This window comes from Octodon degus, unplaced genomic scaffold (assembly GCF_000260255.1).
Source record: "Octodon degus isolate 3935 unplaced genomic scaffold, OctDeg1.0 scaffold00113, whole genome shotgun sequence".
Lineage (NCBI taxonomy): Eukaryota > Metazoa > Chordata > Mammalia > Rodentia > Octodontidae > Octodon > Octodon degus.
In genome coordinates this window covers 6,602,251-6,617,783 of record NW_004524689.1, presented here as the reverse complement: position 1 = coordinate 6,617,783, position 15,533 = coordinate 6,602,251, and the positions used below count along the sequence as shown (strand labels likewise).

Sequence of the window (15,533 nt, the reverse complement as noted above, 5' to 3'; positions counted from 1 at the left end):
AAAAAAAAAAAAAAAAATGATACGATGGTGGACCTCATATAAAGTAATGATGATATTTGATTGGTCCCCACACTTAATGAGCACACTGGTCAGGACTCGTGTCGCGGCGCCATCTCGTATATGCCGTCTTCAAAAAAAAAAAAAAAAAAAGAACTGATACGACTCAGAAGACAATAGCTAGAAAACGGCATATTTTAATAAGATGAGCAAACTGCATCAACAGTCAGAAAGAAAATGGAGTGCAGATCCAAGACCACGTCACTTGCTTTTACTAAGGTCAAGTACAATGATCACCAAGAGGCCCTTCACAGATGTGAAGGTGACAGGTGGATCCACAGAGTCATTCCCAATGAGAAATGAACGAGGCTGCAAAGTAAGAATGAAGAGAAACAAAGGCGTGAGCTCAAGGCCCAAGCAAAGGCGCAGCCCCTTCGGTCACTCCAAGCATCGGTAGGCAAGCACACAGGGTTCATCTGCTTCTGTTAAACACGGGGAGAGACCTATGCCTATGAAGGGGCTACAGGACTCAGGGATCCACTGCAGGGACTGAAGCGCAAGTCACATCAGCACAGCCCCGGCAGTCTGCAGGTACTCCAGAAAGGGGGTTGTTAATGTTAAGGATTACGGCATGTTTCACCAGCAGCGGTAGAGGCCAAGCCTGCAGTAGTACCCAGCTAACAGGGTGGGCAGGAGAAAGGGCTTGCAGGCCAGCATGGGTGTGCTTCTCCAGGGCAGGGTCTGTGCTGCGGACATGGACACATCTGAAGGTGCCCAGCACATGGACACGCCCTCACACCTTTTAGACTGAATAAATGAGCAACCCCTCGTGGGGTGGGGAGCAGCAAACAAATAATCACTCTCTGCCATTACCTTTGGTGCTTTTTTTTCCTCTATTCCAACTCGGTCAAAACACTCAATGAGGTAGTTCAGCATGTCTGTCTCCTTGCAGGTCTCAATGGTGAAATGGTCACTATAGGAATCCCAGGTACTTGCTCCACCACCAGAGGCTCCCAAACTTTGGAGAACAGAAAAATAAAGACAGTGATGCTCATCCCTTCTTGAACATGCCTTTCCCAGAGCTTATGTCTCCAACACAAGGCCCGTCAGAATCCCTGCACAAGGAACAAAGCACAAACATGCATGCAGACCCCTGGGGAGGGGACATCTTGGTTCCCTGCTCCCAGCCCAGGGACCATGAGTCTGGACAAACGTTTTATGGACCAATAGAGGGGGTCTTATTTTACTAGGGGCGTGACTTACAAAACTGGAAGGACCAAGAACTGCTACCAAAAGCTAAGCAATTGAAGACACACCCCAGATACTAAAACTGACCTTGTTCCTTGGGCAGACAGGGGCAAGCCAGACTGTGGTGGCTACAGCCCAATTCTTTAGGATGGAAGTTCCAAGGGGCTGGAAAGATCTCTCCCACCCTCGTAACTTCTAGCACAGATTTGCGAAACGTCATCCAGCATTTGGCAGTTTGGCAAGAGGACCAAGGCTTAGGGAAAATGCCCAGTTAAAACAAGACAGCTGGGCATGGTGGCACATACCCGACATCCCAGCACTTGGGAGGCTGAGGCAGGAAGATTGCTGCCAGTTTGAGGCCAGCCTGGGCTACAAAGTGAGTTCAAGGACAGCCTGAACTGTATAGTAAAACCTTGTCTCAAAAAGATAAAAAAAGAACAACACACACACACACACACACACACACACACACAGAATAAGATATGAACATATTTGCTAGTAACAAAAAAAATTTTCCAAACCTTCCAATGCAGAGGCAGATTAGTACTAAAAGCAATATATAAACAAAACCTGGGCCAGGGAAATGGCTCAGTAGAATAAGTGCTTCCCTGGCAAGTGCAAGGGCCCGAGTTCAATCCCCATTCCAGGGAAATTTAAAAAAAACAAAACAAAACAAAACAAAAAAAAACACCCGACACTAGGGCTGGTGAACCTGCTATCCTCATTTGCTACCTGAATCCAGAACCTGCAGCAAGTAGCAGTAAAATGAGGTAAAAATGCTACAGCACCATTATTTTCCGTACTATTTTCTGAAACAAAATCCAAATATGGGCACAAAGGTTTGGCTTATAGAAAGTAAAGGCCGGGCTGGTGAGATGGCTCAGTGGTCTAAAGCACCTACTTAGAACAAGCTTAACAAAAGCAAAGGGACCGCGGTTCGATCCCCCAGCACCACATGCCAGCCAGCCCTGCCCCCTGGTGGGCTGAGCTGGCCACACACACACACACACACACACACACACACAAATAAATAAATAAAATTAAAAATTAAAAAAAAAAAGAAAGTAAAGGCCAACCATGAACAGGTCATGTACTGTATAGGGCATTTAGCTCACATGCTCATTTGATGTAGATAAAATATACAGAGATTGATAGAGACACAGGAAGAAGCAGGGGACTGAGAAGTGAGAAGCAAGTGCCTAATGCAGGGAAAAGATTGCCCAGAGAAAAGGACAAAGGACAGGAAGAGTATCAGAACTTGAGAAGTACATCCCTACCTCAATGATGGACAACAAACAGCCTGCAACTAAAAGGACCAAGCGACATGTGAGAGCAATGACATGCTACACAGCTAGACAAATGCGTGACTAACTCTGAAATACACATACCCGTCCTTAGAATTTGGAGAAAATATGCATAACTGACCTTAGAATGAAACCATGAAACGAAAATATTTCAGTAAAGAAGACGATGACAATGCCAGACTTTGTTTTTGTTGTAAAATAGCTTCTCCCTTGGCTGGCATGGCGGCACATGCCTGTGAACCCAGCACTTGATCATCCTGGGCTTCATACAGTGAGTTCAAAGCCAGACTGAGCTCTAGAAAGGTCTTCCTATTAGCCCAGGCTGGCCTTGAACTTGCAGCGATCCCGCTGCCTCAGCCTTCCAAGGGCTGGGATTATGACAGGTGTGTGCCACCATGCACGGCTCATCAATGCCAATCTCAAAGCCAAAGCTTTCAGCTCAGAACTAGAAAATCTGAACTCCTACCACCTACGGCAAAGCCTTGCAGAAGGAAGGAGATGAGGCATGGCAGCAGTCAAGGCCCTGCCCACTGAGCAGGTTACTAAGCTACCCACAAACCACCTCACTACAGCCATGGCAAAGATGGGCAGGTCAGCGTGGGAACCCTACAAAGCAGACAGATTCATACTGTCTTCACAGGAATTTAGATGTTGCTACATTATATTCATTCATGGCAGGATCCGGTACCTGCTTTTACCAGCCTGACAAAAATGTGAGCAGTGCAACAAGAAAAACCCAAGGAAGCACAGAAAAGGAAACCCCAGAGAAATGCTCGGCTCTCACGCGCCACGGTGGCCCCAGCCCAGGCCCTCAGCCTGGGAGTGGAAAGCGCAAAGGCAAGGCTCAGTAGGTGCAGGCCGAGCAGGCTCGGCGTGGGGATGAGGTCTGGCGCGGCAGCTAGAACCTGGACTGCAGGGGATCCTCATCACTTGCAATATGAACAAACGCAAATGCATGGAGGAGGCCTACAGCCTGCTCAACAAATATGGCGACAATTTGTACGGGCCCGAAAAGGGTTATTGTCTTGAGACGCACCTTTTCCTACCAATGACTCCAGTTTACCCTCTATGGCAGAGCAGTACTGCATTTTTTGTTTGTTTGTTTTTTTGGTGGAACCGGGGATTGAACTCAGGCCCTTGTGCTTGCCAGGGAAGCGCTTATTCCACTGAGCCATCTCCCCGGCCCCAGTACTGCATTTTTATAGACAAGGATCAAAAGTTTTCTGGGGGGGGCCCGGGAGATGGCTCAGTGGAATAAGCGCTTCCATGGAAAGTGCAGGGGCCTGAGTTCAATCCCCGGTTCTGCCAAAAAAAAAAAAGAAAAGAAAAAAAAATGAGCGCAAAAGCTTTCTGGAAGTGAGGGAGAGGATGATGTGGAGGCTGCCATGAAGAAGGAAGTTGGTGACATTAAGACTTCTACACAGAAGAGGCTAAGAAGATTCCAGTCTGTAGAGAGTGGAGCAAATACTGTCATCTTCATCAGGACACTTGGGATTGAACCTGAGAAATTAGTGTATCATATTCTCCAGGATGTGTATAAAACTAAGAAAAGGAAGACTCGAGTTATTTTACGAATGTTACCCATCTCAGGCACATGCAAAGCTTTCTCAGAAGATATGAAAAAATATGCAGAAACGTTTTTGGAACCCTGGTTTAAAGCACCAAACAAGGGGACATTTCAGATTGTATACAAATCTCAGAATAACAGCCACATGAATAGAGAAGTTAGAAAAGAATTGGCTGGAACTGTGGGCAGTCTGAATTCAGAAAATAAAGTAGATCTCACCAATCCACAATATACAGTGGTAGTTGGAATTATCAAAGCTGTCTGTTGCCTGAGTGTCGTAAAAGATTACATGTTGTTCAGAAAATACAATCTTTAGGAGGTGAAGACTAAAAGACCCGTCACAGCTTCACCCAAAGCTGAGAAATGGGAAAGAAGCACAACTGGAAACTGATGACAAATTAAATCAAAATGACCTGAAAGAAGGGGAAAATAACCCGCAGGTGGTGCCACGGAACAGTGAGGAAAAGCTGGGAGAAACAACCAAGACCTGAGACTCAGCTGGAGAGTGAGGGAGAAGCTAAGCCGGAACTGCCCGGCCAGATCCAGGAAGGATCCAAGTCAAGTGACAGTGACCTCCTTTAGTCTTCTGGGGTTAGAGGTGGGTTTCACTACCCAGGTTTTGTAGGATGGTACTGGGGTTCCTTACAAAATTGTGATGTGAATACCTTGACCTTTTTGTGCTGACAGTACTGATCGCCTAGTAGAGAGCAGTGGTCCCTCAGCTCTGTGACAGTTTCCAGAGAGCTCTTTCAGCCCTAATAGCAGTGCGCGGGCCTGTGTGCCCTCATCCAGGGGAGGGAGGTGGGAGGGTGATGCTGCCTCTCTCCTAAGGATATTCTTCAGCGTCCCCCTATACCGTGCCAGCTGACTTCTGGGGCAGAATGAGCTCTGAGAAGTAGAAAAGTCAGGGGGAAATAGCATTCTGAGGAAGGAATAGAATTTTAGGTGCCACAAAGTCCCCTGCTACTTTGTTATAAAACACTGCAAAATTGTGGATTATATAGGTTGGAAGTGAACTGTTTTGTGATGGTTTTAGACTTTTTGTGCTTTTCTTCTTTAGTTATATCTGTTCATATATTTCATTAATGTTTGTTGTGAACAAATGTGATAACCACTGCTGCAATTTTTGAAGTCACAGTAGGAGATACAACACCATACCAGGCATAGACCTATGGACATTTTTGGTAAGGGTGGTGATGAAGAACTGCAGTGCTCTGAGTTATTCCTGTATACAGTACGAGTACAGCAAGAAGAAGCAATTCTGTCTGTGCAATGAAAGCCGCTGCTCACAGGTCTTACCTGCACTCACAATCACGTCTTATGTTCACTGTGTACTGTCCGTGGTTTTTAACTAAATCAGTTATTTGACAAGAATGTTGATTATTTTATTTTTTGATTACTTTAAATAGCTTTTTGAATAACAAAACAGAATAAAGCTTTGTGTATTAAAAAAAAAAAAAAAAAGAAACCCCATTAACAAACAGAGACAGTGAGGAAACGCCTCAAAAGCAGAAAGGGAACGCAATTTGTCTGTCTTGGCCCTCAGCAGTCTTAGTTTCCAGCTATCTGCAATTCCTCCCTCTTCCTGGGGCCTGGAGTGATGGCTCGGCTGCACTCACGGCACATCCCAAGGAAGAAGTCTGCTAACCGACAACTCTCCCACTTATGGGGGACTGAGCTGCTTCTCCTTGGAGCACTTCCAACAGGTAACAAGGAAAATAGATCATTCTCACGTCTAAAAAAAAATTTAAACTACGCATTTCATGGAGAGGAAACTCTGTTTCTTGCATTTCTACATGCAGCTCCTCCTGGGCTGTGAGGAGTCAGTGTCACGTGGCCCCACGTTTGTTTGTTTTTGCAGAACCAGGGATTGAAGTCAGGCCCTTGCACTTGCCAGGGAAGCACTTATTCCACTGAGCCATCTTCCTGGCCCCCTAAGCACACATTTGTTGTGAGTTCAGACACAGTGTGGGCTTGCTCATGCAGCTGAACTGAAATTCCAGGCCAACCTTGGAAATGTACTACTACTGCCTTGACTTCAGTTGGAACCTTTCCTTCTCACTCAAAGTATTTTTTCACTAAACCTGAGAAGTGACAAGCTTGGCAAGTGTGCCTGTCCTGTGTTGGGCCACTCAATGAAAAGAGCTCAAATAAAGTGCAGAATTTGCAAAACAAGGAGCTGGTAGATCCTGGTGATCATCAAGCGGCTGCCAGCCAGCTAACTTCCAAGTGGAGTGGTAAACAACGAAACACAGTCTTAACCCAGTAAGAAGTGTAGAGTGCACCCCAATATCCGACAGTGTGCTCTGAGGATGCCAAAGGAAATCACCACATGAGGAGGAAAATTTCCAGTCTCAACCACGCCGTGCACAGATCCTCCGTTAAACTCATTCGTGGGGCCGGAGAGATGGCTCTGTGGAATAAGCACTTCCCTGACAAGCGCAAGGGCCTGAGTTCAATCCTCAGTACCGAAGGAAAAACAAAAACAAAAACAAAAACAAAAAAACCCTCATTCGTGAGGGTCCTTAGATTCATAGTGAAATTGTGAACTGACACCCAAGAGGAAAGTGGCATACAGTACTGAAATATGCACAGGTTATACCAGCCATAAATTCTTTTACACAGGCTGAACACAGTGGTATGCACCTGTCTGTAGTCCCAGCTCCTTTAGGAGGCTGACGCAGGAGGATCCCTTGGGCCAGGGATCTAAGAGCAGCCTGGGAAAGACAGTGAGACCCCCAATTCCAAACAAACAAAAACTAAATCTTTCTTCTTAGTGTAATTTAAATGGAACTCAGAGCTCAGTGGACTAAAGCGCGTATTTAGGCAGGCGCAGGGACCAGGGTTTGATCCCTGGTTGGGTGTGGTGGCACATGCCTGTAATCCCAGACCTTGGGAGGCTGAAAAACAGGAAGGATCACTACAAGTCCAATCTGTGTAGTGAAACCCTGTAGACCCTGTATGAAATACATTAACTAAATAAATAAATAAATAACAAATAAAATAGAACTGAGTTTGGGCAGATCCAACATGTGTTTAAATCCCCAAGAATACACTCATGCTGGGCTGGGGAGATAGCTCAGCAGCATAAGTGCCTGCCGGGCAAGTGCAAGGACCCCAGTACCACATGTTGTGCCGGCCCCGGATCCTGAAGTGGTGGCATGCGCCTATAATCCCAGCACTAGGGAGGCTGGGACAGGAGGATCACTATGAGTCTGAACTGTGTAGCAAGACCCCGTGCCAAAAACACTAGTGTTTACAGAAGGGTTTAGTCATCCATCTGTCACAGGAAATAACTGTCTGCTAAAACTGGTCTGCTGGTGTGGTTCTCAGAAAAGTCATGTGCTCTGTAGAGGGACATACAGTGTAGATGCTCACAGGACTCCATATGACAGTTCCAAGATTTAAGAATGTCACAGTTGTGTCTTGACTTTCAAAACAATTTTTTGAGGAATAAAAATGCAAAACTATTCTAAAAAGGTGTGGGGAGAATGTGAGCTCTAATCTATGACTCTGGCTGCGTCCCTGGTCCTCTCAGACCCACAGGGCCTGTAATAGAGGCCAAGCGCTCAAGCAGCATCCACGTGACACTCAAGGACTCGCCGCTGTGGCTATGATCAACGCACAGTTTTCCTATCAGCTACAGCGTCCACATCTGAGGCAAAGCTGAGATGTCGGAAACCTTTAAAGAGGCATTAGGAAAAGTCAAAGGCTGGACACACTGGTCAGAGCAAGACTTAAATAGGCTGAGAGGCCTCTTCCCGCACGCAACTCACCACACAGCTAAATGAGCACTTTTCCCATGCAGGGAAAGTGAGCCCCAGGAAAGATGACCGTTGTGCGACTACAGTCGTGCGGTAGGATTTTATAGACTTGAAAAGGACAACTCCACCTTTGGGAAGTTTGCATGGCAAATGGTGACACAGTTTCAACCTAATTCAAATATCAACCTTCCTGGATTGATAGCCAACCTTGAGTCAACACCCCTCTCTGGCTCTTCTGCCACTGTTAACTTAATGAAGTGGCCTTGACTCCTGTGCCAGGCCCTATTTATAGCCTGGGGGTTATTTCTGAATACTGCTAGGCATAAATACCAACTCCGTCCAGAGGAAACTTGGATTTATGAGCAAAACTGTGTAAGACAACGAGGCAGGAAGTCAGAAAGAAAAAAAAAAACAAAAAAAAACGGGGGGGCTGCATTTTCCTGTTCAAAGCCACTAGGAACCCAAGTGGTGCTGCCCACAGTGTTTGCAGGGGTGAGCAGTGAGCCGCACTCTAGGGCCTTGAACCAAGCAGGGGGTGCAGGGGAGTGAACAGCCGCATGTGAGCCCACGCACACACCCCGAGCCTCAGCTCTTGTCCCTGTCTAAATCCAGAAATCCTGGCAGCTGGACTGAAGGAGACGAGCCTCTCAGGGTACAGAGTGCTCTTGTGTTGCAGATCACAACAATAGTCTTTGTTTGTTTGTTTTGAGACAGGGCCTTGTGCAGTTTCAGGCTAGTCTTGAACTCACTATGTAGCCCAAGCTGGCCTTGAACTTGTGGAGATCCTCCTGCCTGAGCTTTGTGAGTGCTGGGATTATAGGCATGCACTACCATACCAGGAAAGGACATTCTTGCAACAGAGAAAGAAGAGACCCTCATTTTAGACCTAACAATAGGTGATGATGAGTGGCTGTGAACGTGAAGCTGTTTTCAGGTTTCTCACAATGACTATAAGTAAACTTTCCCTATAAACTGACTAGAGGACCACTGTAAGCACTGTCCTATGCACTGGATCCAGGCACCACCCGGCCCATGCTGACGCTGTCCTGTCTCGGTTCAATGCACACCCCTAGGCCGGGCTCCCAGAAGTTAGTTCCTAAGCACCAACACGCATGCAGGTCAGACTCCACTCCTCAGATACCTGGACCCAAACTGGACACAAGAAAAATCACCACCACCACCACCTTCATCATCACCATCACCACCATCATCCTCTTCATCTTCTTCATCACTACTGTCCCCAGAAAGTGCGAGGAGGAGGAAGGAGAAGGGAGTGTCGTATATACTACCGCACAGAAACAAAACATGGGCATCAGGGGAGAAAGGTCAAACAAAAGTGGGAGAAGCTTCAGCATCTACTGTCTGTTTTAAATTGTATGCTAGAAGTTCGGCCCAATGCCATGCAGAAAAATAATGCACCGAGATTACAGCAACACACAGGTCCATTTGAGAGATGGGGCCCTGGGTTCATTCAAGTTTAATGCCACTGTGTTCTACCTGGCTACAAATACAAGTAGCCAAAACTCAAAGCCCCAAGGCAGGAACAGACCTGGCTGCACTCACCTGAAGGACAGGACAAGTGGCCTGGATGTGTCCCCCACCCGGACCTCTCCCGCTCCTACGTGTCAACCTCCACTTTGCCACAGTGCAGACAGGGAAACAGTGATCCTCCGAGCCCCCACTCTCAAATTCAATGCTGACCATATTCTGCGAAACTCACAAGTGAGGAGGAATAACACACAAAGCAGATGACAAACCATGAGGTTCATTCTTTCTATTTTGGTACAGGAAGGAGGAAGGGTCCCAGGAAGAAGGGAAGAGGGATGCATAGTAGTGGAACCGCTGCCTTCTGGTGTGATCAGCACCTGGAAGCAGGGACTCAAGGCACACGCCAACCACACTAGTTAGCGACACAGGTTAAGGACTCAAAACACCCAAGTGTAGCTGAGGTCAGTGCACACAGCAGGTCTTCTGAAGCGCGTTAATTGTGCTTTCCCTGCACTGCAAACACACACTCACAGCTCTCCTGTCGGATAAATACCTAGGAGACATCCGCAGGGAAGAGGGACGTCTGTTGGCGACACTGGGCGAGGCAGGTGGGACAGCTGGGCCTGCACTCGGAGGCCTCGGTCTGGAGGTGCCAGCTGGGGGGCTCCCCGCGAGGGCAGGGAGGCTGGGAGAGCTGGAGGGGATGGGCTGCAGGATGGCACAAGATGGAGGCGGCCCTGGGTGCGAGACAGTGTAGGGCCGGTAGCGTGGGGACAGGGACAGGGATGAGGGCTGGCTTCCTGTTGCAGATCCAGAAGCCACTGTGTGAGGGCTAAGGGACATGCGGGAAGGGGAGGCAAAGGACAGACTTGCCACCGGCCCTGGGCCGCAGGGACCAGCAGTAGGGGCCGGGCTAGTGTCATAGAGGCTGTATCAGGTGGGAAACGTAGGAAAGAAGAGAAAAAATCAAAGAAAGACTTGAGAGAACTAAAACGGACAACTGCAGGCTTTTAAAGGACAGTACAAGGATTGTACCTCAGGTTTCTGAAAGTTCAGGCACAATCAGATAAGCATTTAAATAATTTTCATCTAATTACAATAGCAATCTTGAGGTGATGACAAGCTCCCATTTTAAAGAATAATGTAGTGTGGGGAGCCATTTGTTTCTAACCCTTAATGTACAACAGCCCAACCATGAAAACCAAACACCAATTCAGAAAGATAATATAATGTCCTCTCCAAAGACTAAACCCAGCACAGCACAGCATACACTGTCAGGCCAGGACACAGGGCGGGCCTGGGGCGTGGGCACCTTTCTCCTCCCAGTGTCTTCCGAGGAGAGTACCACACTGACCTAGACAGAGAGCTGGCACCGAAGGAGCCCAAGCTGCAAAACATGGGGCTGGTTCCAGGGTTGGAGCTGGTATTCAGCATGAGATTTCGGTCCAGAGACCGAGCTGCTGCCGCGATGGGCTGGGATGTGGCGGTGAGACTGGCAAACGGGTTTTCATCTCTAGTCTGAGTAGACATCATGAGCACTTCCATTAAGATCTGGCCAATCAAGTCCTTAAAATCAGAGAACACTGTTGGGAAGGCAGAGTAAAAAAACAGGTTACACATGGCACTTCTGGGACATGGTTCTCAAATAAGCCCCCTGAGACCTGAGCAGCTCATGGTGTCCCTGCCCAGATGCTGGAACAGAGAAGCACGTGCGCGGACAGCCTGGTGAAACCCAAATACAATGTGGTGTTTAGTGCATGGCAATTTCTCAGTTGTGGTAATGTACCATGGTTAGGTAGGTGCTGGCCTTCGGGGAAGCTTGTTCAAGTGTATACAGGGATTCCTGGACTATCACTGTTGAGCCTTTACTGTGGACCTAAAACTTCTCTCTCTCTCTCTCTCTCTCTCTCTCTCTCTCTCTCTCTCTCTATATATATATATATATATATATATATATATATATATATATATTTTTTTTTTTTTTTTTTTTTTAAAGACAGGTTCTCACTATGCAGCCCAGGCTGGCCTCAAACACAGTGAGCCTCCTGTCTCAGCCTCCTGAGTGCTGTGATTACAGGCGTGCACCACCACAAGTTTATTTAAAAAGAAAATGGAGTAGGGTCAATGAGTTAATATACACTGCTGATATTTAACTATCAAAAAAAGTTACTCCAGACTACAGAGACCAGCTTCAGCTTATCACACTACAAACACAACTGAGTTAATATTTCTCAGCCAATATACTTTTAACGTACGATAGCTACTAAGCCCAAAGTTTAAAAGACTTGATGAAGGACCCGATGTTTAAGCACCATCTGGCTTTTGAGAGCAAACTTATAGTCCAGTTTACTATTGTTTGCAGTTTGGTCACTGATGTTTAGATACATTCTGTCAGTCAACAAAAGTCCTGCTCACTATAAATTTTATGTGACTTAATACTACAAATACAGAGTTAATATTTAATTAATATTTAATAGTTAATTTAAAATTATCATGTATATGTGAGAGACATATTTGGGAATATTAAGACTTGTAACAATAGCAAGTGAGCCAAGTATGGTGGTACACACCTATAATCCAAAAACTCAGGAAGCTGAGGCAGGAAGAATACCAGCCTGGGGCTGGTTCCAGGGTTGGAGCAGGTGTTCAGCATGAGATACCGGTCCAGTGACCGAGCCACTGCCATGAGGGCCTGCGTTCAAGGTCAGCCCAAACTACATCAAGGGAGTTCACTGTATTCTAGTGTTAGGTGCAAAGCCCTCCAGCACACCCCTACCGAGCTGTACTCCAAAGGACTGCTGTGAAGAAAACCAAGGAGCCCTAGATGACTGTGACTTGCCCAAATCTTTACTACGTTCTTGTATGTGTGGCTCAGCATGGCTGAGCTCTTAAGCAGAACCCTGGGAACACAGCAAAGTGTCAGTATTTCCCATCTTCTAAGCATCTGCATCAAACAGACTCAGCCGCTGCCTGAACGTGGCCCGGCAGGCAGGCAGGCACGGGTCTCGTGCACACGTAGCACTCCTCTTAGGGTCCCTGGGCGCTGCGCACGCAGCCTTCTTTCTAAGTGAAGCTGATCCCTCCCAGAGCGTCTCCCACCACCTGGAAAAAGTTTCAATTCTGCAGACAATGGAGTCTGTCAACTGAGTTAAATAGTTTTCTTTGGCAGGAGTCATGAAAAGAGAGACTAATTTACAGTATTCAGTGTCCTCAACACGCAGTACTGCTGCAATCAAGAGCAAATCGAAAAACATGACAGGGAATCAGGATGCAGAAAGGCACAGAGCTCTCTCGCAGTACTCAGGAAGTGCGCTGAGGGACAGCGCTGAGCTAGCCACCTACCTTCTTTTGGGTTCTGTTTGAACTGCGCAGAGAGAGAAGAAAGGAAGATGACATCTCTGTCCCGGTCCTTCCAAGAGACACGGAAAATCTTACAGACCAGCTGCAGGGCCTGCTCTTCAGACACTTCGGGGCCGGAGGCAGGTTCCTAGTGGAAGAATACCTAGGTCAGCCTCCACTGGGAGGCAGGTGGCAGGCACTTCATGCATCAAGGAGGCTCTTTTTCAAATGCATAAAAGCACTGACTCGCTTATTAAGAGAAAGGGAACCTGTTACTATGACTCTGAAGGTCTCCTGAGCTTACAGCAGAACAGAAAAGAACAAGGCGCTGTCAGGAATCAGAGGAAGAAGAGAGCCAAGATATACAGAGCCTCTTGGCTTTCCAGCAGGGGCCCCCCACCCATGCCAGTCTGTGGCCTTTTGGGCAGGGGACTGAAGAGTAGAGATGAGAGGAAAGGAGGGAGGGGCTTCTGTCCTATTTACCAGTTCCCGCCTGAGCCCTGGCTCCCATCAGCTCAAGGGCATCAGACCTGAGAGGGGTAACACCCTACTGGGAATTACATATGTGTGCAATCTGGGCTCCCTACTCCTTTGAATTATTCCTAAAACATCATCCTTTTGAGCTGGAGACCTATTCCAAAGGACCAGGTTCACATATCATTATCCTCATAACTTAATGTTTCACCTTATATCCCATCTCAGGGCAAATACCACATAAGCCTCTTTAAAAAAAAAAAACTACTGGGTGTGGTGGCGCACCCCTATAATCCCAGCACTCGGGAGGCTGACCCAGAAGGATCCTTGAGAGTTGGAGACCAGCCTGGCTACAAAGTGAGCTCAAGGGCAGCCTGAACTGCATGGTGAGACCCTGTCTCAAAAAGACAAAACAAAAAAAGTGCCTCATTTCTTTGAGCATCAGTGCATCTTACACCTTCTAATAAATCTTTCTCATGTTTCTTTAAAAAAAAAAAAAATCACATGAGGGCCGGGGAGATAGCTCGGCGGTCTAAGCACCTGTGTGGTAAGTGTAAGAACCCAGGTTCGGGGGTCGGGGAGATGGCTCAGCAGAATAAGTGCTTGCCTGACAAACACAAGGGTCTGAGTTCAATCCCCGGTTCTGAAAAAAAAAAAAAAAAAAAAAAGAACCCAGGTTCGATCCTCAGTACTGCATGCCATAGTGGTCCCACACTGAGCTAGCCACTGAAACTGGGTATGGTGGCACACACTTGTAATCCCAACACTGAGATGGCTGAGACAGGAGGATCACTACAAATCTGAACTGTGTAGTGAGACCTTGTACCAAATAAATAAATAAATGATTTTTTAAAATCACATAAAAACTTTATAAGCATCAAAGAGGTATACAAATTAAAGCACTGCACCACCAGGAGGATATAGTCCAAAGTGTCACTGAAAGGATTCCTAATAATTTACTCAGCAGGAAGCAGTACGGTTACCTGTACCATGGCCACCAAAAGAGCAGTAACAAGCCCTAAAAACCCTATGTTCAGAAAACTATGCTCAAGAGATAATAAAGACCTCATCATTTAAAAAAGCTTTTACTTGTTACTAGATTTTACATATCCTGGTTTCAATTTCCCAGCATTCCCCTCAGAAAATACCCCAAAATGTGATTATCTACTGATTTACGTGAAAGACCACAGAAGGGTTAGTTCCTGTCAAGCTAAATTTACTGATAACAACACTGACCCATAACCAAAGATAACTGAGGAATTTTACCAGATTCCAGGACTGAATTACACTTCCATTTCAAAGGGCAGTTGAGATTGCTGCTTCTTAAAAATAAAAAACCCTACCGATGTGGATGAGCTGACAAAGCGTCCCCTGAATACACTCAGACACAGAGCCGCACACCTGTGACCCTACACGAAGGCCAAAGGAAGTCACCTCTCCAACCCACCTTGTCACCAAGGCTTCTCTTCTCTCGTCGGTCGTTCTCATCAACCTCCATGTTTTCAATTCCCGAATCCACATCCACCTGGGACATGCTGCAGAGAAAAAGACAGCACAGTCTTCAGTCTCTTCTGAGACACCCCATGAAAAGGGGGTCATTTCCAACACCACTGAAACCAGTGGGAGAGCGAAATGACCGAGGGGCATCTTTTGTTCTTCTTTATTAATTTTTAAGAGTCTTCCTATATTGAGATATCAAGGGCTTCTTTCATATATGTTAGAAATATTTTCCCCAAAGCACCATTTCCTTGGGCTCACCTTCAAACAAAAAGTCAAGGGAGTGGATTCTCCAGGCATATTATTTTCAAGCAATTAAAAAAGGGTGGGGGTGGGAAGATGGCTCAGCGCCATAAGCCCCTGCGTGGCAAGTGCAAGATCCCGAGTTCAATCCCTGGTACCGCATGCCATGCTAGCCCCAGAACCAGGCATGGTGACACATGGAGAAGCTGAGACAGGAGGATCACTATCAGTCTGAACTGTATATTGAGATCTTGTATCAAATAAATAAATTTTAAAAACAGATTGTGTACAAAGCTGGATAAGCATGTATTATTTTCCTCTCAGAGGGCTTAGTGCACAATGCCTGTAATTCCAGCACTGAGGCTGAGGCAGGAGGATCACCTGGGCTACAGAGTGAGTTCAAGACCACACTGAACTACAGAGCGACATCCTGTCTCAAAAACAACAATAACGAAAATTTATTTTCCTCTCAATTAAGTAAGTGGCTATCCAGCACCACTTACTAAAAAGCCCACCTTTTTTAAACTGATAGGAGGGGCTGGAGAGATGGCTCAGTGGTCTAAAGCACCTACTTGGAACTAGCTTGGCAAAGCATCAGGGACCGCAGTTCAA

At 46.6% G+C, this 15,533-nt stretch overlaps 1 protein-coding gene and 1 pseudogene across 2 annotated transcripts in view; one reads left to right on the top strand and one right to left on the bottom strand.

Annotated features, from left to right (window-relative positions):
* Ube4b (ubiquitination factor E4B) overlaps positions 1–15,533 on the bottom strand; it is a 129,701-nt gene that overhangs the window by 57,584 nt on the left and 56,584 nt on the right. Inside the window, exons 4-8 of one of the 2 annotated variants that reach the window (XM_004639643.2) lie at positions 14,629–14,716; positions 12,711–12,855; positions 10,723–10,951; positions 9,922–10,296; positions 871–1,015 (exon numbers count right to left, since the gene is read on the bottom strand). In XM_004639643.2, coding sequence (XP_004639700.1) covers positions 871–1,015; positions 9,922–10,296; positions 10,723–10,951; positions 12,711–12,855; positions 14,629–14,716 — 982 coding nt within the window. The remainder of the gene's footprint in view (positions 1–870; positions 1,016–9,921; positions 10,297–10,722; positions 10,952–12,710; positions 12,856–14,628; positions 14,717–15,533) is intronic. The other variant, XM_004639644.2, reaches the window with a different exon arrangement.
* LOC105743285 lies at positions 3,221–4,707 on the top strand (annotated as a pseudogene).